This window comes from Armigeres subalbatus, chromosome 2 (genome assembly GCF_024139115.2).
Source record: "Armigeres subalbatus isolate Guangzhou_Male chromosome 2, GZ_Asu_2, whole genome shotgun sequence".
NCBI lineage: Eukaryota > Metazoa > Arthropoda > Insecta > Diptera > Culicidae > Armigeres > Armigeres subalbatus.
In genome coordinates, this window is record NC_085140.1 from 417681285 (window position 1) to 417706391 (window position 25107).

At 37.9% G+C, this 25107-nt stretch overlaps 1 protein-coding gene and 1 non-coding gene across 3 annotated transcripts in view; one reads left to right on the forward strand and one right to left on the reverse strand.

The window, feature by feature from the left end:
• Positions 1 to 277: 277 nt before the first annotated feature.
• Trnac-gca (transfer RNA cysteine (anticodon GCA)) lies at positions 278 to 349 on the reverse strand. Its single transcript has one exon. It is a non-coding gene; the product is annotated as a tRNA-Cys (tRNA).
• A 17751-nt stretch (positions 350 to 18100) lies between these two features.
• The window catches only part of LOC134217714 (brain-specific homeobox protein-like), a 28726-nt gene continuing 21719 nt past the window's right edge, over positions 18101 to 25107 (forward strand). For both annotated transcript variants that reach the window (XM_062696528.1, XM_062696529.1), the window contains exon 1: positions 18101 to 18731. In XM_062696528.1, coding sequence (XP_062552512.1) covers positions 18244 to 18731 — 488 coding nt within the window. In that variant the 5' untranslated portion in view covers positions 18101 to 18243. The remainder of the gene's footprint in view (positions 18732 to 25107) is intronic.

Consider the following 25107-nt stretch of genomic DNA (forward strand, 5'->3'; position numbering starts at 1 on the left):
CGCTTCTGTTTGTCAACATGCGTGCTCACTGCTGAAAAAATCACAAAAATAAGAAACAAATCAAATTGGTTTCAATTGCTTTGTTTTTGATGGGATGAATATCGGAACCAAGAGAGCAGTTTATTATTTTACAAAATCACGGAAATCCGTTGAGAAATGAACGAGCTTTTCCTTAACGTGGGCGTTTTGGAAATGATGGGGTGGTGGAAATGGTCGGCAGGAGTTTTTATAAATTGCTGACAACAATAAATTTTGAAGCTCACAAAAAAGCATCGTGAGGGGGCACCCGGGTTTGAACCGGGGACCTCTCGATCTGCAGTCGAATGCTCTACCACTGAGCTATACCCCCATGTTAAGATCGATTTGAAAATTTGCATATTTAAATTGTACATCATTTCATTTCCTCTTCTTTTACAATACATATTTGAATGAATGTTTATGAGTATTTGTGTAGAGGGGAATGCGGCATATAATCGCAGTGAGAAAAATTGATAGGCGTGGCCTAGTTATATATTATATATCAATGATTCGCATACCAAACCAAATAGAGGCGTTCGTATGTCCATATGTCCATGGCCACCAAAGCACGAGCGAGTACAGATTGGAAACATTATAGACTTTTACATCATGACAATAAATATGTTTCTAGTTGTAGTTATCAACGTCACATTCTGGTGTATTTTTCAGCAATATGGTGGTTTAGCGGGCACTTTCGTTACCTGAGAAAATGGAATATACGATTGGGTGCAACGTCGGACAACGAGAATGAATGGGAGTCAGCTAACCTATTTACATCGATAACGAGGCTACATTTTGGTTTCGTTTATGACATCAGTGGGCTCCTATAGCGGCGGTATCCCCATCCTTACTGTGAAATAAAACCTGATTCGTTGGATCCGGCCTGGGGAGCAGTAATAGTGCTATAGTCATTCATTACGTTACCTGACCCGATCTCTGAATACAATGTGTGTGTGTATGGCCCGTTATCAACCGTTGAAAGCAAAATTTTATTCAGCTAGCGCCTCATAAAGTTGTAATTCAATCAATTGAGGTACATTAAATTAATACACTTCGTGAATTCTGTTGACTATAAGATGTTGTGGAAAGTGACGTTTAGCAGAATGTTTAATTGATTAAATCTATTGTGTAAACGTAGCATAGGTCCAAACACATAATTTGAAGTAAGGGGGTCATTTTGAAAAAAAAATCAGTGATTCACTTGTGCAACTTCAAAATCCTTGCCATTATTGCATTGTTATAGAAAACAGCACACGAATTGCAAACTGCTACCAAACTACGAACAAGATACAAGCGTTGACATTTCTATATCTATCTATAGCTTTTTACGCAGATTTTAAATTGGATTAAGAATGATAGCCTCATCGTAAGATATAATGTCCAATAGTGGACCCCTAACCAATAGTGGACCCTCCAGCCATTTTTGCATTATTTCAGCATAATATGAACATACTATGATTCAAAGTTCATACCAAGGCCACAAATTCATTTTTTATGTTGAGCCTGTGTTTCTGATTTAGGAAACTGACCAAATTTGAATTGAGTTGAGTAATATCTGTTTGCCAATGAAAGCATTTTCAATGCCAACATAAATATAAACATTTTTCTATGTAATTCCATCGCGAGAACCTTCTTTACATTCTAATGATTTAATTATATACATTGGAAATTAAAAATAGATTTTTTTTCATTTTTGTAACAAATAAACACGAGAATGTCCATTATATGAATACTCAGGGGGATCTATAATAGGGAAGGAGAACATCCAGAAATAGAACATCCGTTAAGGGAAATGAAATTCATTAAAAACATTAATTGCTGTGTGAATTTGACGAACTGCAGATCGAAAAATTGAGTGAGTATCTACACGCTTAAAATCAATAACACAGAGATATGTTTGCTTAACACAAAACGGACCTAATGCAGAACATCCCCTAGATGAGCGACAGTTACACAACCACAAAAATAGCTCGTGTGGTTTTATTGAAGCTTGGATTTCAATATTTTCAACAGTATTTGGTTCCTCATGAAACAAGGAATCTGTACAAACGTTTAAATGTTGAAAAGGACCGCTATCACGACCGTACGAGGCATTTTTGTGCCTGTGTAACTGTTGCTCATCTAGGGGATGTTCTGCATTAGGTCCGTTTTGTGTGAAGCAAACACATCTCTGTGTTATTGATTTTAAGCGTGTAGCTGACGTGAATGATGAGTTCTATGAGAGCCTTTATAAGGCCTACGGAGAGTGCCCTACACACGATGTAAAGATTGTCATCGGGGATACAAATGCGCAGATCGGAAGAGAAAGTTTCTTTCGCCCTGTCATTGGTACGGAAAGCCTTCATTCCGCTACCAACGATATTGGTCTGCGACTTGTAACCTTTGCTGCTGCTAGAGGGATGGCAATAAGCAGTACCTACTTCGCACGTAAGAATATCCGCAAACACACTTGGTAACATCCGAGTGGAGACACTTGATCACAGGTAGACCACGTGCTGGTCGACGGACGACATTTCCCGGATGTTATAGATGTCAGCTCCTTCAGAGGTCAGAACATCGACTCGGATCACTATCTTGTATTTTCCAGCGTCACGAATTCACCAAACAACAGAACGATGCATTTCAATATCCAACGCTTGTCAGTTGAAGGAGTTGCTGAACAGTACCACCAGAAGCTGGACGAGCGGATAGGAGATGTCACCGGATCTGGCGACGTCAACAGACTGTGGGACAATATCCACGAAGCAGTGAAGGGCAGAAGAAAAACGATCCACCGCAGAAAAAAAAGGTAACTCGAAGAGAGTGTGATAGCTGAAGCGCAGGAGAACATGGATAGAAACGGGTGTCATGCCATTAGGCCGAAGGTCAATAGGCCGAATGAGAAGAAGAAATGAAATTTTTTCTTCCCCCTTTCTTCATTCTTTCATCTTCCTTATTTATTCTCCTTTTCTTGTTCTTGGCTCTTCCTTCTTTATTCTTCGCTCAACTTTTTTTTCATCCTTCTTCTTACTGTTTTTTTTTTCTTAATTTTTCCTTCTTCCTTATTTATTCTTTTTTCTCAATTCCATCTCTTTGTTCCTTCTTCCTTCTATCTCTCCTCTTCCTTCTTCTATCTTATTTCTTCCTTCTTCCTTTTTCATTCTTCCTTCTGAGGCATTCCACGGAGGCACGCCAGTCGATCCTGAGCGACTATTTCGAAAATATCTGAAACTTTGCACAGTTTTTCAATTTCATCTAAATCGTCATTTTCGATATCAAATCTTCATATTGAGTCACGGCTAACTTTTCAAAAGGGTGTATGTGAAAATGGTTCAAAAATATTTAAAAGGCTGCACAGCAAAAACGGAATGTTCGATTGTTATGATTTTTTCAGCCAAGTTAGACAACTAAATGATAGTTCTTAAGAAAATGCGCACAGTGAAAATTTTTTTTTACCTTTAAAAATGTATCGAACGCTTTAACGAGGGCACAGATGGGATAAAAGTGACTCCGATTAAATGGAGTAAGATGGACTACGTTTATTACCCGGAGAAAAAATACCGTGAAATAAACGAAGCTGTACGAAGAAACCTTTTCAAATTAGGACCTGATGATGTGGAAAATACAGACTACGATGAGGTAATTGTAAATATGAAGGAAAGGTTCTCGAATGCAGCCATGACAAGGACCTATTTCCAATCCGAAAATTGCCTAGACCGACACCGGGAATCGAACCCAGCCACCCTCAGCATGGTATTGCTTTGTAGCCGCGCGTCTTACAGCCAGGGCCCCTTAAGATCATTCGTTTTTCGTCAGTGAAGCCGTGTGTATTGCAAAGTTAGAGCGCTGCAGTGCAATCGTCAGTAGAAAAGTAGATCCTTCTAAGAGGAGACCATGCATTCCTATTTATGGGAAAATAATGGTAGTCGAGATATGATTATATAAGATGAATTATAAAAGTGAAGTGTCTGAAGCAGCTGATCAAATTATGACGCATAGCAAGTGAAGCAGCCGGAACCTGTGAATCCATCGTTCGTACAATTCATCCATTTGTTATTTATTTTAATGGAAGTACGCAAATTGAACACTAAAGTTTTATTATAATTTCCGAAGATTTAAGACATGATTCAGTATCCGTAAACTTTTTCATTGAAAAAATGATTAACTTTTTACGCGTTGATAAGAATAAAGTAGTCAAAAAGATATATTTCGTGTCTGATGGAGCAGCGTCGCAGTACAAAAATCGTAAGAATTTTTCGAGCCTATGGCAATTTAAATCAATGTACGGAATTGATGCAGAATGGCATTTTTTTGCTACGTCACATGGCAAAGGTCCTTGTGATGCTATTGGAGGAACAATAAAGCGCATGGCCACAATAGCAAGTTTAGCCAAAGGACGTGAGCATCCAATTTGATTGGGCAAATCGTAGAAAAGAAAAAGGTTTAACCAAATTATCATTTTGTTTTACTACTACTGAAGAGTACGAAATAAAGACTTCAGAGCTCAGCGAGCAATATAAAAATGCAAAAACGATCCAAGGAACCCAAAAATTTCACTGTTTCATTCCATTGTCGGAAAATAAAATTAAAGCAAAACTATACTCAAACTGTGCTGATAATAATTCAAAAGTATTCGATATTGTAAAAAAATTGAATAAAAAAAATAAGTGTCAATAAACTGTTTTCATGATATCATAACCCATACCGAAATTTAAACCCAAAACTCTTAGAGGTTCTATAACAACATTGTGTAACTGCCACATTTAATTTAATAATTAGGATAATATGATAGATCGAGTAGAGAGACTCATCGATCATTCCCTGCAAAAAAATATTCTGGTGCTGATATTAAATGTCAAATCTAAGATTATTTTTGTAATCTGTTAATTCATTTTTATTTATTTATACATATAATATTTATACATATAATATACATAATATCGATGAACACATAAATATGGAATACTATAAAAACTATTTGTTTAACTCACGCAAGGCCCCTAACAATAAAATTAGCATCAAACTGCGATTCATGAAAAAAAAACACGGAAATTTACGTTCGTAAAAAGATAGGGTTTTGAGATATTTGAGTTTTTGTGACAAAAATGATATTTTCTAAAGCAAAAAAAATGTTTTTTACGGCGTACATTTTTTTAAGAATCACCATTTAGTTGTCTAACTTTGCTGAAAAAATCATAACAATCGAACATTCCGTTTTTGCTGTGCAGCTCTTTGAATATTTTTGAACCATTTTCACATACACCCTTTTGAAAAGTTAGTCGTGACTCAATAAAAAGATTTGATATCGAAAAATGACGATTTAGATGAAATTGAAAAACTGTGCAAAGTTTCAACTCAATAGAAAATCATAAATTAAAAATTTTGTTAAATTTTGATGCAGTTGCTTGGAATCGCTTTTCTATCTTATTTTTCTTCCTTCTTTCTTTTTCCTTCTTCATGCTTCTTCATTCCTTCTTCATTCTTCTTTCTTCCTTCTTCTTTCTACCTTATTCCTTCTTTCATCACCTTCTTCTTTTTTACTTCTTCCTCCATCCTCCTCCCTTCTTCCATCTTCTTTCTTCCTTCTTCCTTTTTCCTTCTTCTTGCATCTTCCTTTTTCATCCTTCCTTCTTCCTCTTCTTTCTTCCTTTTTCCATCTTCCTTCTTCCTACTTCCGACTTTTTCCTTCCTTTTTCATTTTTTCTCCTTCCTTCTTCCATCACCTTCTTCCATCACCTTTTTGCCTTTCTCGTACAACAAAGTTGTACCGAAAGGCTATCATTTCACTCCAAAATCGAACTTTTTATAGAAGTCTCGGAGACCCATGATGTTATATACCAATCGACTCAGCTCGTCGAGCTGAACAAATGTCTGTCTGTCCGTGTGTATGTGTGTGTGTGTGCACACGAAAACTGAAAAACATTAGCCACTTTTTCATATAGTAATTCTTAACCGATTTTCTCACAACAAGTTGCATTCGACGGGGGACAAACCCTAGTTGGTCACTATTGAATTTGATAACGATCGACCATTGCATTTAAAAGTTATTAAGAAAATGGAATCGAACTATGTAAGCGCCATATAAGGTTGGTGTCTTGGCTAAATACGAGAAAGGCAGTATCACCACTTGGTGAATTAAGTTGGGTTTTTCATCACCTTCTTCCTTTTTACTGCTTCCTTCTTCCTTTTTCACCATTCCTTCTTCTTTCTTCCTTCTTCTATCTTCCTTCTTCTATCTTCTTTCTTCCTACTTCCTACTTTCTTCCTTCTTCCTTCTTCCTTCCACCTTCTTCCTTCTACCTTTTTACTTCTTCATTCTTCTATCTTCCTTTTTCTTTATTATATCTTCCTTCTTTTTTCTTACTTCTTCTTTCATCCATTTTCCTTTTTCATCCTTCCTTCTTCTTCTTCTTTCTTCCATGTTCCTTCTTCCTACTTCCTACTTCCTTATTTCTTCTTCTTTCTTCCTTCTTCCTTCTTTCTTCTTTCTTATTCCTTCTTCTTCTTTCTTCCTTCTCTTTCTTTATCCTTCTTCCTTCTCTTTCTTTCTTCTTCCTTATTCCTTCTTCTTCTTTCTTCCTCCTTCATTCTTAATTATTCCTTTATCTTTCTTCCTTCTCTTTCTTCTTTCTTCTTTCTTCCTTCTCACTCCCCACTGCTGATTCGGCCTAATGACCCAGCATCATAGAAAAGATATGCGGAGGTTTTACGCAACTGTCAATGGTGCGCGGTATAAGACTGCGCCAGTGCCCGCCATGTGCAATGACCGAGAGGGGAATTTGACAGACAAGACTATGGTGCCGTAATCTGAAAAGGTGACGTATACGCCATTTTCCAAAAATGGTGTTAACGAGTACTACTCATCGAGCTCTTTAACAGAAAAATGGAAAACATGCATGTTGTAAAATGGCTGTTACGTCACTTTTCCAGATTACGGCAGTATGGTGGCCAGAGCTTAAAATAATCGAAGATTTTTGGTGAAGCCCATCGGCCTTCTTTGTCATTCTCATTTCGTACTTATTCATATTCGGCTGAACATTGACAATTTCCGATCAATTATCAGTCAGTGAGTATTTATTTAGATTTTGTAAACTAATAAATTACTGTAAAACTAAACACATAAATAATGATATCAACAATTACTCACATAGATCTGACCCCGACGTTAAACTGAGGGGAAATTTTAGTGCCAAAAGACAACATAATCAAGGCCAATTATGTTTTCTTTAAACGCAGTGTCAAAAAAATGCACGCCAGAGCCACAGGAGCGCGCGCACTAAAAATACACTGGAGTGTTTTCACTGGAGTGTATTTTCAGCACGCGCGCTCCTGTGGCTCTGGTGTGCATTTTTTTGACAGTTTGACATGACATTTAGAAAATTCAAATATCCTTCTACAAGTTGAACTTACTTAGTTAAAACTATAAAATCGTTTAGATGGAGTAATATCAAAGAGCAGAATTTTTTGCCCTGCACGGTAACTGGCTAAAACCCATTAGTGGGTACTATGGCACCCATTTTCGCCAAAACCGCCACTACTCATTTAATGAGTAAAACCGTTTTACTCATTAATGGGTAAATCATGTTTATGTCAACAAATGGGTATTATTTTACCCATCGTCCGGTGGTGATTTTCAGGCAAAATGGGTAAATAAATACCCATTTTCAACAATAAATTTGAGTGCTGTAGTTCAGATTTAAAAAGACAATTGTAAAGTAAATAAAAAAACAGTATGAAATTCAGATTTTATTCATAATTTACAGTTATGTTCAATAATTCATGTTGAAACATAGAGCGTGGCTATTTTTATGTTTCATTTGAAGCAAGATCATGGCAGATAGAAGAAGATCCTCCCAAGGATCCTCCTCAACCTGAAATTCAATCTCCCAAGTGCGGGGTTGTGTTTTTTAATGCAATACGAAATATTATTGCATAAAAAACACAACCCCGCACTTGGGAGATTGAATTTCAGGTTGTGGAGGATCTTCTTCTATCTGCCATGATCTTGCTTCAAATGAAACATAAAAATAGCCACGCTCCGGCCGCTGGTGTCTCTAGCTGCATGCAATGATGGATTGCTTCCAAAAATTGTCCCGAGTCAGCCACATTTCGGGTCGAACTGCTGTTTCGATTCGGTTAGGCACTTGGTTAGGCAGGAATGTGGCAGGACCGAAGATTTTATTCCTCACTAGAACAAATTGAAAAATTCAATTTTGTTGGAAAGTATTATAAATATGTCTTTTACTTACGTTTAAGTGAGCTCGTAAATTTTAATTTTCCTCGCAAAAAAAAGAAAATTGGAACCGACAAGAAATTAAATGTATTTCAAATCACCTCGTTCAACACAACTATTTTTTCACCCATTAATGGGTAAATAAATGCACATTTTTCAACTCCATGTTGGTTCATAAGATGAGTATTTTTTCACCCATTTTTGCACTTTATATATTACCCCTTTTTTGACAGCTCCATATGCTATCAAAAAATGTATACTTTTTTACCCACTAATGGGTTTTTGCCAGTAACCGTGTGAGTGTAGGACAACACTGGGTGGAAGGAGTACCGTCAACTGGGGGGAAGATGATAATTTTTAAGAAAAAACATGCAATAACAATGTGTGTTTACATTTTAAATCCAAACAAATATTTTCAAAACATGTACTGCTATACGTTGCAATAATCAACAACTTTAGTTTTCTGAAATGCATTCGCATTTATTAAAATAAATTATCACACATTTTTTGAGTAATCTGGTTTGGGGTGAAGTTGATCAAGACAGCTCTACTAAAATCATTGTGACCTACACGGTTGTTCGCGAAAACCCATTAATGGATGAAAAAACACTCATTTTCGCTAGAAGTGTCTCTCCCCATTTAATGGGTAAACCCGATTTACCCATTAATGGGTAAAAGCAGTTTATGTCACAAAATGGGTATTTATTTACACATTAGGAAATACGATTTTTTTAGAAAAAGGGGTAAAAAATTACCCATTTTTGGAAGTAGATTTGAAGCTGTGATTGATTTTAAATTCGTGATATTCATGGTATCCAGCATTTTACGAGCGCTAATGGCCGCCACAATCTAACTCAGTTTTTGGTAGGATGGAAACAGTTTGAAGTTTGGCTTGTGTCGTATGACACAAAAACGATAATTTTCATCATCATAATGATGAATTCATGATGATGATGATCGCTGCGGTGTCATACGACACAAGCCAAACGTCAAATCGAATGCATCCTACCAAAAAGTGAGTTAAATTGTGGCGGCCATTACCGCACGTAAAATGCTGGATACATAATCAATAAATGTAAATAATAAAACACTTTCATTTTATTTTATTCATGCTTTTCAGGTACGTACATATATGGAAACTACGAACTAATCAATCAATACATTAATGTTCTGGCATCTCATCGTCTAATGGATCATCCACATCCACGTTATATGGCGGTTTGCGTGAAAGAATGTGGTGGCTGAGGTTCCAAAAAGTTGATAGGATAAGATCCAGGGATGACCCTTCAAAATATTGATATTTTATTCAGGCTATTGAATGAATAATAATATAATGCTTACCCTTCATCGTTTGCTTGACTTTGCGTCCAAGTTTCTTCATTTTACGTGGACGACGTCGACGACCTGAAAGCATAATATTGAAACATTAGATAACTCAGGAGATAACTTATATACAAAAAATATCATTTATCTCACCTGCGTTGTTCTGTTGATTGATTTATCTTTATGTATTTTCAATATAATTAATAGAACTTGAAAAAAAATCTGAAGGACGCTGCGCTTCTCTCCAATGGATACGTTTCGTTTCTGAACATTTTTTCACCCATTAATGTGTACATTTATAGCCGTTTTTTTTAATGAATGAGGTTTCCTCTAATGGGTATTTTTTCACCCATTGCCTGACTGAGAAATTCCCCCATTTTTTGACAGATAGGAACGCTCTTTAAAAATGGGTGTTTTTTACCCATTGATGGGTTTTCGCAAACAACCGTGTAGTAGTCAAAATACACTACACGGTTAGATGACTTTACCCATTAATGGGTAAAGTCATCTAACAGTGTAGGTTATTTGTTCATTTCATTTCATTCATTTATTTAGTTAACATCTAAACAGATAACACTGAATCAACAATTTGACGCCACAATGCACGGTTCGAGGCCGCAGGAGACCGAAGGAGGCCTTGACCGGGTTAGATGGTTTTGTTTCTCTGCTGTCATATTTTTCTTTAATTTCAGGCCCAATTTTTTCTGGATTTTTGGATTCTTTTGTGTACATCTGATTCTGCGGTCTGATCCTACTTGCCTATAGCTTCCTGATGCTATGAAACTTATAAGGCGGACGTGGTGATTAAGTGCTCAAGAACCTTTCAAATTATTCGAATGGAGCTGATTATTCGTGTTGAAGTCGACGATTCTGAAGATACGATAAAGGATTTTGTTGAGTATATTTTTTCTCGTTTTTTAAATAAAACTATATGTTTGCTTCTGTTCCTCGATTTCCAATAATGTATGGATACTTGTGAGGAAACTTTAAATTGCACCATAGAGTAGTGATTCTCAGTCTCATTGTTTGTCTCGCAGTATCTTGGGCTAGAGCTTTGAAATGTATCTACACTGAAAATATTCCACACGACTGAATAATGTTCTTTTCCACGAGGATCTAACGTGTTTCTACAATCTGCATTTTCATCAATGAACCACGTTGAATTGACAAGAAATTAATTAGATTTAATACTATTTGAACAAACTGTAAATTTTAACGTGTTTTGAACATGATTATATGCAGCTGTCATTAGTGGTGGCAGTAACATGGCGAGAATTAAATGTTTGTGTTGAAAGTCAAGGTAGAATCGGTTTCTACCGTATTACAATTTCGCTTGAAAAAGTTGCGGCTGTTGATTGCAAATGCATGAATAAACAGTATTAAAAATGGGTAAGTTCATACTATAAATCTATTCTAAAAACGAATAAATAATAGTCACTTTTTAGATGAACTCCAACAAAAAAGGTACACCGCCACTACTATCTATTAGACAGGAAGAATTCATCAAGCAAAACCTGGAAATCTTTATCCCGGATTCATCAACCATATATATGCAGATTATTATATATACAGACTATAATTTATATCATTAATTATGTACATTAAAACCAGTTTAAATAAATCAGCAAATGCATTTTTTATGATTTTTTCAAAAGTTATAAATAATACGCGACATGAATTTCGACGATATATGGAACAACAGCATCACTTTGCAATCTAACGTGTTTTTCATTTTCATTCTCAGTGTTGGTCAATTGTATCGAGCGATTCATATTTTGACACTTGGGACTGGATTTACACGTTAATCTGGTATGTTTCTCAACTAGTGAAAATTCACATGTGAAACCATTAGCATGAGCGTGTAGAATATTGTCAGTGTACCGATCTGGGGTATTGGGACTCAGAGTCACTGCGTGCGGTTGGATCAGGGCAGAATTTAATTGCAATCTGTCGGCCGACTCTTTTTTTTTGCTTTGATCGTGTCGTGAGGAAAGGTTTTGGAATCGGTGTGAATTTTAGTCAGGATGTTATTTTTTCTTAGCTTTCGTACAAGTGCTAGCTAAGGTTGGAAGCTTGTTTTTGTTTTGTAGAGAGATCTTTTGGGAGGGAGACGCTTGAGATGCTGGGAATCGCTGTCATAGAAGAAGACGATCTAACGAAATAGCCTACTACTTCTTGTTGGCCATAAGCAAGGGAACCCCCTCACAAAGAATAACAATTAGAGTTCCCTCTCTACACCACGGCAGGCTACTGACTGATACTTCTGCCAGCAGCTGCAGTTCTCTTTATTCAACAATAGGTATATACAATACATCCATAACAATATTTCTTAATCTATACCAAAGAGCAACTACAACTAACCGGCGCCCGCTTCTTATCCATCTTCGATCTACAGCGAAGCGTCGCACACTACCTGATATTCCAACACTTCTAAGCTATTTCGCATAACCTTTACAACAGCAAACATTTGAGTATTTTGTAGGTGTCAAACTATTGTATGAAGGGGAAAATACCTATATTCTTGGCAGTCTAAGACATTCGCCAATTTGAAGGATGGGAATAATAGAAAGTTACATTAAAACACAGGGTGGAGCTCAACTGGTATACATTTGTATGCTCTTCCTTTGATGATTGGTGCTCACTAAATATAACAACTATTAACAAAAAATCAGTAATTTTAAAATTAATGTAACAGGTCAACCCTTCATTTATTGGCATAGCAATTTCTATCATCAGCACGTCGAGATTGTAGAATTACGACGCATAAAAATTCCAGAAAAAATATTCGCATCACTCGATTATTCAGTCCAATAAAACAAAAACTTTTGTTTTGCTGCTGTTATTCCAAACACCACTAATTTGCTATAATATCAATATTTATCGTTATATTTGAAAAATAAATCAGCGGTGGAAAGGTAAATGAGAATCGTACACGGTTATTCAACCGTTAAAGTTTCTACGGATAGAGGGTTGGATTATTTTTATGCCATTTTACATCAAATTACCTAACCAAGTTTATCAATTGATAGCCTGGTTTAATCAAAAAGGGAAAACTTTATATTAAATTATTTGTATCAATTTATGTTTCGTAACATTGTGACTCCAATGTTTTTCTATTTCGACGAAGCTCTGCTGTTTTTTTCTTTTTTCAAATCGTGCGACAATTGTGATGTCTTGCAGAGCTTCAATGACAATTTCGAGGATACAGCTTCATTATATTCACTGCTTTATATTTCGGATAAATTGTGAGATCGTATCATTTTATTTATCCCAACCTTTTTAAGTTATTTACACTCTTTTCGATCATTTTATCGTTAACTTGGTTCATAGTAATTGCTAATAGGACAAGTGGACTGGGTGTAACGAGGAGGATCACCATTAAATAAAAGTAAGAAACATATAAATGGTAAGATACAACAACTATTTAAAAATATATGTAATAATGAATTAAACTAAATGCGCGCTGAATTCTAAATATATTATATACATTTTGAATCCGGAAGTTTGATTATGGTACTCTTATCCATTTGATAAACGGTAGCATAACCAGGCGGGGCTTACTGTTAGTGATAGTGACCTCGGAGTGGACATGAAATACCAGGCACTCTGAAACGGGTCACTGGAGCTGCAGTAGAGCTAGCACTTTCTAACTCCCGGATTAAATCTGACTGTTTTAACAGACAGCTTTCTTCCATAACATCACTGCCAGACAGTGGGGGTTAGTTTGTACACACACACACACACACACACACACACACACACACAATACACGGTTCGAGGCCGCATCTCTCCATCCTTGAATACGCCCCACGCTTGCAGAGTCGTTTTGCACCTGGTCTGCCCATCTCGCTCGCTGCGCTCCATGCCGTCTCGTACCTGCCGGATCGGAAGCGAACACCATCTTTGCAGGGTTGCTGTCCGGCATTCTTGCAACATGTCCTGCCCATCGTACCCTTCCGGCTTTAGCTACCTTCTGGATACTGGGTTCGCCGTAGAGTTGGGCGAGCTCATGGTTCATTCTTCGCCGCCACACACCGTCTTCTTGCACACCGCCAAAGATGGTCCTAAGCACCCGTCTCTCGAATATTCCGAGTGCTTGCAAGTCCTCCTCGAGCATTGTCAGATTATTTGTATGAATGTTGAATGTTGAATTTACTACGTAAAGAAGTCTACGAAGTCAATATTTGAAACGAAAATAACGTCATTTATTACTATCTCTCTCTTTCTTCCACAAAATACATTTTCATGATTACAATCGAAAAACTCGGATTTCTACCTAGCTGTAACATTACTTGAACGGAGAATATTGTTGACTACCGTTTCATAAAAAAATGGCACTTTTGACTGACACATCAAATGATCATCTTCACCTCAATGATCATCTTCCCCCCAGTTGACGGTACTTCGAAGATTTGTTGAACGGTGAAAATGAAGGTGTATTAAGGAGCAGGATGGACATAGTCGGCGACAGTCAAGCTGTGGAACCACCAACGCTGGACGAGGTTAAGAAGGCTCTAAACGAGCTGAAAACAGTAAAGCTGCTGGGAAGGACGAGATCCCGGTCGAGCTTCTCAAACACGGAAGTGAGCAGCTGCATCAATCAATTCACCACATTATCCAGAAAATATGGCAGTATGAAGAACTGGATGGCCCCATATGCCCAATCTATAAGAAAGGGCACAGACTAGAGTGTGCCAATTACAGAGGCATCAATCCTGTTTAACAGACTGAGACCGCTTGAGAAGTCCTTCGTCGGCGAATACCAGGCAGGTTTCGTTTTCATGATCAACGACGGATCAGATGTTTAGCCTGCGGATGATCCTTAATAAATTTCGGGAGTACAACTTGCCGACTCACCTTAATAAATTTCGGGAGTACAACTGTTCATTGATTTCAAAGCAGCGTTCAGTAAAAATAAATGAGCTGTGGCAGATAATGTCCGAACTGATTAGACTGATACATGCAACGCTGGATGGCTCGAAATCAAGTATTCAGATTGCAGACGAATTGACAATCTCGTTTGTGACCTTAGACGGATTGAAGCAGGGTGATGCACTTTTGAATTTATTGTTCAACATTGCACTCGAAGGCGCTATTAGGATATCTGGCGGCACTATCATCAAACGGTCGCATATGCTCCTGGGCTTTCGACATCGACCTTATTGGAATCGATCGCAGAGCAGTAGTGGAGGCTTTTGTCCCACTGAAGAGGGAGACGGCGAGAATAGACTTAACCATTAACTCTACCAAGACAAAATACATGGAGGCAGGTAGAGATGGAGGAAGACCTAGTGGTGTTGGTGAAGAATTTGGAACTCTTGTGACATGTGATAATGACGTTTCTTGTGAAGTGAAAAGACGTATTGCTGCTGCGAATAGGGCCTTTTACGGATTACATAACCAGCGTAGGTCCCGCAACATGCAGACGGAAACAAAATTCTGATTCTACCAGTGGCCCTTTACGGACATGAAGCATGGACGTTAAAAGAGGCGGACCGGAGAGCTTTCGGGATTTTCGAGCGAAAAGTGCTGCGTACAATACTCGGAGAGAAACTAGAAAATGTTGTGTGGCGCAGACGCATGAATCATGAGTTGTATCAAGTATACAAAGAAGAAAATATTGTGAATCATATAAAATACGGCAGATTTCAGTGGGCTGGTCACTTAGTGCGAATGTCGGAAGAAAGAATAGCGGAAACAATATTCAACAGAGGTGACTTCGTGGAAAGCCATGAACACGCTGGTATCTAGTTGTAAGAGGCTTTTAGATAACTAACCTGCAGTATCCAGTCAAAATGTACAATATATATACAATGGATGAAAATAATTTACAACTGGTAATAAAAGCAACCGATTATGTAGGAGTGATACGAGGAACATTAATTCATGCAAGTATTCTGATTTTTGCAACGTATGCTCAACTACTTATAATTATACAACTACTTAATTTTATGGCACGAACTATACGAAATATCAGTTAGATCTATGAACTGGGTATGAACTGGTACTTAATAATCACTGGAAACGTTACTAGCAGTGATTCATTAAAATACAGTGTCAAACTTACTTTGAAAATAAGATAACATCCTTTGATTAGTTAAACGTTTCAGAAATTTATATGTTGCATGTTGATTACGCAAGGTATTAGAAGATAATAGAGGATTCACAACTTCTAACACTCAACACACACAACAATAATAAAATAAAATCCCCAGAAAAATCATTAAAATCGCCCTACTTCAATGTATACTGGAATGAACTTACCGAATTGGTCAAATCATTTACCATCAGCACAGTGGCGTAGCCACGGGGGTGGTTTTGGACATAACCCCCCCCCCCCCCAAAGACAATATTTTTAAAAGATATTTTTTTTCGAAAAAAAATATGTTCAGAAAAAACAACCCCCCCCCCCCCCCCCCCCCCCAGACCAATTTTCTAGCTTATTAGGCATATTAGAAGTGCAGCAACTGTGCCTTAAACTTCAAATATCCTAACGGCAAGCGGCTCAAATATTTACTGCTTGACGAAACTTTGTTGAGGTTCGATCTCGATAAACCACTTCATGGTTTCCTCGTTCGGCCTTCGCATCATTGCCTTCCAGTCCGTGGTTGGCTTGAATTTTGGAAACCAGAAGTCAGAAGTGCTTCACGGTTGATCGACGTTGTCATTGGCTAAAGTTCACCAACCGCACGTCAAATTTCGATGAAAAAATCACACACTCTTGACGTCTGTCTGTATAAGAACCTACCCAAATTTGTATGAGAGAGTATAAGACCTAACAATTTGGTAATTCTAGTACAAGACCTTATACATTTTCTGTAAAAGAATCTGTGTATCAATTTTGCATATGCTTCGCTTCCATACAAATTTTGGTAGGTTCTCAAAGGGAATTTGAAGAAAATCTTACATCCGCTGGTTGGGTGGGCCTACGAGCCTTTTAAAATAGGATCGTTTTTTGGAGTGAAATGATAACCTTTCGGTATAAATTTATTGTACAATGAAGACAATTACAGATTCATTCATAGGAAGAGTAAAAAATGCCTAACACTTTCTTTATTGACATGTATACATTCCCATTTTCCTAATGCTAGTGAAGTAGTTCGAAAATTCCGTACTTCTGCCAAATTATCTGTCCGAATTGAAGGTGAAGTTCAACGGCCTGCTGTTAAAATACCATCGAACAATAAATAGTTCCTCGGCGAATTTGTGTTCCATGGGTTAACGATTTCGAAGCTCAGCATGGTGCTCAATTGAACAAATATTTATGCGCATTTCAGAGGCATAGTGTCGCGATTGGTGGGAGGTTCTGCAGGAGATCCCAATAACGCAAACTGAAAAATAATGAAGCTCATTAAAATTTTAATGAGCCATAATTAATTCCATTACAGGTGCCGGGCGACTGCAGGCACATCGTTACACAATAACAATGATCTCATGTGGACAATCGCGACACATTCAATTTTTGTGGTTTGCTCTCAATGGTCGGTGATCGGGTTTACGGGATGTATTCGTATTGCAATGGAAGTGCGTCGAAATAAATTATAAATAATTACCAAATAACGTTGAAGGTATGCTTGGCTCGAATACGTTGAATTTTCCTGATACGTAGCTATCATAACTGTACAGAGTATAGATAACGATATATAACTTGCTGATTTCCACGGAATGTAATTTCCTGCTTGTTATGTAATACAATGAACGCAGATTGCCACAATTAAGGTAGACAATTTATGCGCTTATGGTGTATGATTCATTATGAAAAATATGTACATAATTGCTTTTTTTATGTTTGGCGACCATTTTCCAGCTGCCTGTATTTGTAAGGCAAGTTATTTATGTGATAGCTTTAGGTATATCATCCTTTAGCAATATTTTCTTGGTACAGTCTTTCATGCTGTGGAAACGCAATATTCGAAAGAACGAAAGGATCATAATACAACACATTTCCACGTAACACAGTGTTTCCAAAATGAAAAACCGAGGTCAAAAATATTGAGTATTCCTGAGCAAATCCTGAGCAAAGTTGGATAAGTCGAGAACGTGAGCTATTACGGTCTTTAGTGCGTTATTTCATAAATAATTTGGATTTCTCTACATTTTTTGACGATAGTGGAAATATGAAGTACAAAAATTGTAGAGCAATTTCTCCAACGCAAAAGTATAGCGATTATGAATTTTGGCCTTGGGAAATATCTTGTGTCTATGGTATATAAACGGCATCACCACCCCACGTCCACCCGTCCGATTCCGACCCCGTATTAGCCTCGGCAGATGATTGCGTGCTGCTAGCATGCAATGTGTTAACAAGCGGGAACGCTTCCCTCCTCGACGGCGCTATGTGCATGCTATATTGTTACTATAGCACCAGCCCAGGAATACACATTCTCATTATCCTTGCCACCGCGATTGACGACTCGTTTAGTTTCTCTGTGTGTGTAAGCGTGCCGCCGTTGCCACGTGATTGGAGGGAGGGCATGTGACATGGTGGGTGCGCTTCCCACGTTAAATTCTCCGGGCCTCATAAATCTTTTAAACGTCCTTCGGAAAGCATCGATTAGAACGGTTATCGGTTTCGAAACGTCGCTCAGTTCGTTAAGGTCCTCCGTTCGACTCGGAGTCAAGTCAATGCCCTTCTGTGGTGGCATCGGTCGGTTGTGAAACAGTTGTGACTGCTGACTATTGCTTGGAATATGGCCTTACACACGCTTCCGTACAAGGATACTCCGAGCAAATCTCCGACGGTGCTCGGTGGAATCACACCCGGCGGTACAATCGCGTCCAAGGTCCCGTTTTCCATTGAGGATATTCTGTTTCAGAATGGCTCAGTTGCCCATCATAACAACAATAACAACACTAGTGCTAATTATAATGTGAAATCAGTCAAGAAGCCAGAATCTCCTTGTGTAACGCAAGTGATCGAGGGTGGTGGTGGCAATAGCAGGAGCAGTAGCAGTAACAACAGTAATGCCTCGGTGGACTCCTGTGGAGGTCCTCGCAAAGTGCCACAATTTGAAAACGGCGATAGAAATGGAAATAGCAACAGTATTAATATTAGCAAATTTAATGATAATAACGTGATACGTAGTGATAGCAATAGGAATAACAACCATGCTGTATCTGTGCTGAATGGAATAAGTGGCTGTCAAGAGGATTATCGGAAATCAATGTCAACGGACAGGTTCGTGATTACAATTATCTCCACTGGCACATCTGTAAACGTGTTCAACGATTGCACAATTTTTATCGTCAATCATTTTGTTTGAGTCCTGTTTGTTCATCTTTTTATATCGTTATTTAAAGAATGTTCAAATCTTCGATGAATTAGTGGGTAGCAATTGTAGAATTGCCAAAAATGAAATTGTTCTATTCTATTTCTAACAAAATAGTAATCGCATCGCAAGTCAGTAACATTCTGCTGAATTGGGGAAATTTAAAATTTGGGGAACATGTGTTTCTGGCAGCAACATTTACAGACCTTTACCTAAAAGTATCGCCAGCGGTGCACGAGGGCTACTGGTATAAATAAAAAAAAAGTCGTTTTCACTATTGTCTGACACAATTATGGTAGCAAAACACTGGTTTTAATTTCATTATATTTATGCAACAACGGAACATGTATGCCAACGTTTGAAATTGTAAAATTTTTAAACTATACAAGGTTTGAGGAAATAGGGGTGCTGTAAACAGACTCTTACAGTGGTATGTGGAATAATAGCAGCAGAGGCCGATTTTCATACAAAATGCTGTAACTTTGTTCCACGTCGGGGAATCCCCGATGACCGATGGAGCTGAAATTTTAGCAGTGAACCACAAATATGTTGAATACCGTCAGAATGGGTCATCGCTCAAAAAGGTCTTGTAAAAAATGGGACATTTTTCTAATTTGAAAATCATAAAATTAAGCATCACTAATTAGTAGCAAAGCAAATACTGTTACGAAAAGAAATAGTACACTGTCAGGTTTGAAGCTAATGCCTTCCCAATAATTCACCGAATTTGTAAGATCTAGATCATTTAAGTATATAAAAAAATGTTTTTAATTAATGAAATTTACAGCTTTTTAGCTGAACTATACTGAAACAACGTCCACTGGTCTGCTGTAAAAGTCGGATCGATTTCAACACTGCGATGGCGTATTTGGTTCACTAATGCGACGTCTCGGATCTCAAATTAGATTCCACCGAGAGATGCAAGGGAATTCAACGATCAGGAAGTCAACATGTAGAAATGCATGTACGTCGAATCAGAGTGCCATTATCTGGAAAGGGAACATTTGACAACGCGAACACTTACGTTTATTCTTTTGTGCATAGCAAGCAGAACCTGAAATATTCATCTTCATGAAGCAACTTCGGTTCGAATTTTGACAAACATCGCATGAATATTCAAAACATAGAATGACAAAGTCAGACGACTACTGAACAAACTCATTCATTCGACTGTCACTGAGTGTGCTTACTATGTGCAGAAAAAAACATAATTAGTATTGTTTATGTTGATGTTTACCGTTGAAAGTGCCTCGCGGATGAAAATCGGATTCAGTTCTATGTGAGAAATTACTTTACTCATCAGAAACATGTTCAGATTTCAGATAATTTATCAATTTGTAAAATGTGCATAAATATTCAATGACTAATACTTACTTGATACTTGATGGGCTACAGCTCTTCGATGAACCTACGCCGAATGGAGTATCCTTCTCCACTGGACTCGATCCTGGGCCAATCGCTTCCAGTCGCCCTGAACATTGAGCGCCCTCAGGTCCTCTTCAACTGCAAAAAGCTATCGTGTACGCGGCCTTCCACGAAGCCTGCGGCCTCTTCCGGGTTCTCTACTAAATATTATCTATGACTAATATTCAATAGAATATTGACAGTCCAGAGCCGACTATGAATGTGTCTGGAAGTGAGCTGACAAGTGAAGACAGGTGGACTTCACCAAAAATTTTCGATTATTTTACACTCTGATAGTAAGTACTCATGTGGATGAAAGGGGTTGGTCCGTGAATAGGAGAATCGTGGGTTGGCCAATTCATGAGGACAAATCGCAAACATTCTTTCGCCTATATATCAACCACTGCACTATGGGGATTTAGGCGGACATTAATCGGAAAATCGACTTTCATTTTTTCACTGTATTTTTTCGAGAGTAGAAACACAATATAAAAAAACCCTAAAATTACTGGTCCCTACGAGTTATATTTTTTTGAGATTTTAGTTTTTGAGAAAAAGCGATTTGAAAAAAACGCGTTTGGCCCAAACTTGTCTTTTTTCCGTAGTGTGCATCATAGCAACACAAATTTCCAAGCAAATTTCAATATTCTACTATAATAAAAGTTCTTCCTTATTTTTTCTTGATATTTTGTGAATAAAAATAAAAAGGGTTATATACAAGATACGACCGCCCGACGTAAACTACGTAAAGCAGATTATACGATAATTAATTTGCTTAGAGCTTAGAGTGAGGCGGCCCATTTACTATTTAGGGGGTGATCCCCCAGAGCCGGACACCTTTTAATACCGGACACTTCTTAAAACGACACTTGCAGAGGTCCCTCCTTCATCATATTAAGCACTCATTCATTCATTCATTTATTTAGTCTACATCTAAACAGATAACACTGAATCAACAATTTGACGCCACAATACACGGTTCGAGGCCGCATCTCTCCATCCCACAGTGTTTTATTTCGTCATTTTCACGATCGAAATACAAAAACTCGAAAAGTGTTAATTTTGGATATAGGGTTTGTTCACAGAAGTTTCAAAATATTTAGGAGCGCATCTTTCGATAAAAACAGTTTGATGGTTAATCCCCCTAAAAGTTAGCTGAGAAAATTATTTTCCACTAGAATGAGATAGACACGTAGTGTCTTCCGCAAAGTTGTAGCAAATGGTAATACGAGCAACTTTGCTGAACAACCCGAGTTTCTATCTCATATATATATAACAAACTTAAGACGTTTTATGTAAAAACCTCATAAAAATCTAATTTTTCATTCTAACTCTTTCCAATGATTTTTCCCATTTTCCGTCTCTTCTAAAAAGTTGTTAAACAAACAAAATTACATGTTTTTGCTGAACATTGTAACATTCCATCTCACATACAACAAAAATCATTGAAAAGAGTTAAAATGAAAAAATAGACTTTTATGGCACTTTTGGTTTTTATGGTTTATGCTAACGTAAAAACAACACGACACTAATAAAACGCGACGCGAGACAAGACATAACACTTATCGTTTTTACACTCATCAACTAAGATTTTTTTTTAAATTACCTTTTAAGTCGACCGGTTTCGGGCGCGATGTTGCCCACCATCAGGACTATGTCCAACTGACTACTTTTCGTACGTTGCTCGTACACGTTCGGTTGCAATTGTTGTTAGGGTCTTTTCGGTCAGCCCGAAAAGGTTGGATACGATGGGTGGCTCGTCTTCATTCATCATCGGTTCCTTGGAGTTTGTGATGAACATCGACTCCCATGCGTTGAGCTGGGAGTTTTTTCTTACTGCTCTCAATAGTTTTGAATCCTCCCAGTTTATGTTGTGACCACAGTTTACTGCATGTGCGGCCACGCTCGATTCGTGTATTTTCAGTGTTTCCACAGCACTTTTGTGTTCCCTTAAACGAACTTTAATTTTGCGACGGGTCTGACCGATGTAGACTGCAGAACAGTCATCACAGGAGATTCGGTAAACTCCTGACTGCTCTTCTGATGGAACCCTATCCTTCAGGTTACACAGTAAATCACGTAAAGTGTTTTCGCTTTTGTGTACTACGTGTAGTCCCTGTCGTCGAAGTGCGGTCTTAATTGGGTTGGTTATTCTGGGATAAAACGGTAGACTTATTCTTCTATTTTTCTCTGCTGCTGGTTCCAGTGTTGCGATTTCCTGGCGGTGCCTTTTTCGTTTGTGTTTTCGGAGAATTGTTTCCACAAACTTCCTGTCGTACCCGTTCATTTCAGCTGCGTTGTAGATTTTATTTTCTTCCTCTTTGAATTCTGGTTCCATCAGAAGAGCAGTCAGGAGTTTACCGAATCTCCTGTGATGACTGTTCTGCAGTCTACATCGGTCAGACCCGCCGCAAAATTAATGTTCGTTTAAGGGAACACAAAAGTGCTGTGGAAACACTGAAAATACACGAATCGAGCGTGAATATCGCAACATCGCATGAATATTCAAAGCATAGAATGACAAAGTCAGACGACTACTGCACAAACTCATTCATTCGACTGTCACTGAGTGTGCTTACTATGTGCAGAAAAAAACATAATTAGTATTGTTTATGTTGATGTTTACCGTTGAAAGTGCCTCGCGGATGAAAATCGGATTCAGTTCTATGTGAGAAATTACTTTACTCACCAGAAACATGTTCAGATTTCAGATAATTTATCAATTTGTAAAATGTGCATAAATATTCAATGACTAATACTTACTTGATACTTGATGGGCTACAGCTCTTCGATGAACCTACGCCGAATAGAGTATCCTTCTCCACTGGACTCGATCCTGGGCCAATCGCTTCCAGTCGCCCTGAACATTGAGCGCCCTCAGGTCCTCTTCAACTGCAAAAAGCTATCGCGGCCTTCCACGAAGCCTGCGGCCTCTTCCGGGTTCTCTACTAAATATTATCTATGACTAATATTCAATAGAATATTGACAGTCCAGAGCCGACTATGAATGTGTCTGGAAGTGAGCTGACAAGTGAAGACAGGTGGACTTCACCAAAAATTTTCGATTATTTTACACTCTGATAGCAAGTACTCATGTGGATGGAAGGGGTTGATTTGTAAATAGGAGAACCGTGGATTGGCCAATTCATGACGACAAATCGCAAACATTCTTTCGCCTTTATACCAACCACTGCACTATGGGGATTAAGGAGGACATTAATCGGAATATCGACTTTCACCAATATTTGTTTCTCTGTATTTTTTCGAGAGTAGAAACTCAAAATAAGAAAACCCCAAAATTTCTGGTCCCTACGAGTTATAGTTTTTGAGATTTTAGTTTTTGAGAAAAAGCGATTTATAAAAAAACGCGTTCGGTCAAAATATGTCTTTTTTCCGTAGAGTGGATCATAGCACAAATTTCCAAGCAAATTTCAATGTTCTACTATAATAAAAGTTCTTCCTTATTTTTTCTTGATATTTTGTGAATAAAAATCAAAAGGGTTATATACAAGATACGACCGCCCGACGTAAACTACGTAAAGCAGATTATAGGATAATTAATTTGCTTAGAGCTTAGAGTGAGGCGGCCCATTTACTATTTAGGGGGAGATCCCCCAGCGCCGGACACCTCTTAATACCGGACACTTCTCAAAGCGACACTTGCAGAGGTCCCTCCTTCATCTTATTAAGTACTCATTCATTCATTCATTTATTTAGTCTACATCTAAACAGATAACACTGAATCAACAATTTGACGCCACAATACACGGTTCGAGGCCGCATCTCTCCATCCCACAGTGTTTTATTTCGTCATTTTCACGATCGAAATACAAAAACTCGAAAAGTGTTAATTTTGGATATAGGGTTTGTTCACAGAAGTTTCAAAATATTTAGGAGCGCATCTTTCGATAAAAACAGTTTGATGGTTAATCCCCCTAAAAGTTAGCTGAGAAAATTATTTTCCACTAGAATGAGATAGACACGTAGTGTCTTCCGCAAAGTTGTAGCAAATGGTAATACGAGCAACTTTGCTGAACAACCCGAGTTTCTATCTCATATATATAACAAACTTAAGACGTTTTATGTAAAAACCTCATAAAAATCTAATTTTTCATTCTAACTCTTTCCAATGATTTTTCCCATTTTCCGTCTCTTCTAAAAAGTTGTTAAACAAACAAAATTACATGTTTTTGCTGAACATTGTAACATTCCATCTCACATACAACAAAAATCATTGAAAAGAGTTAAAATGAAAAAATAGACTTTTATGGCACTTTTGGTTTTTATGGTTTATGCTAACGTAAAAACAACACGACACTAATAAAACGCGACGCGAGACAAGACATAACACTTATCGTTTTTACACTCGTCAACTAAGATTTTTTTTTAAATTACCTTTTAAGTCGACCGGTTTCGGGCGCGGTGTTGCCCATCATCAGGACTATGTCCAACTGACTACTTTTCGTACGTTGCTCGTACACGTTCGGTTGCAATTGTTGTTAGGGAATGGTCTTTTCGGCCAGCCCGAAAAGGTTGGATACGATGGGTGGCTCGTCTTCACTCATCATCGGTTCCTTGGAGTTTGTGATGAACATCGACTCCCATGCGTTGAGCTGGGAGTTTTTTCTTACTGCTCTCAACAGTTTTGAATCCTCCCAGTTTATGTTGTGACCACAGTTTACTGCATGTGCGGCCACGCTCGATTCGTGTATTTTCAGTGTTTCCACAGCACTTTTGTGTTCCCTTAAACGAACTTTAATTTTGCGACAGGTCTGACCGATGTAGACTGCAGAACAGTCATCACAGGAGATTCGGTAAACTCCTGACTGCTCTTCTGATGGAACCCTATCCTTCAGGTTACACAGTAAATCACGTAAAGTG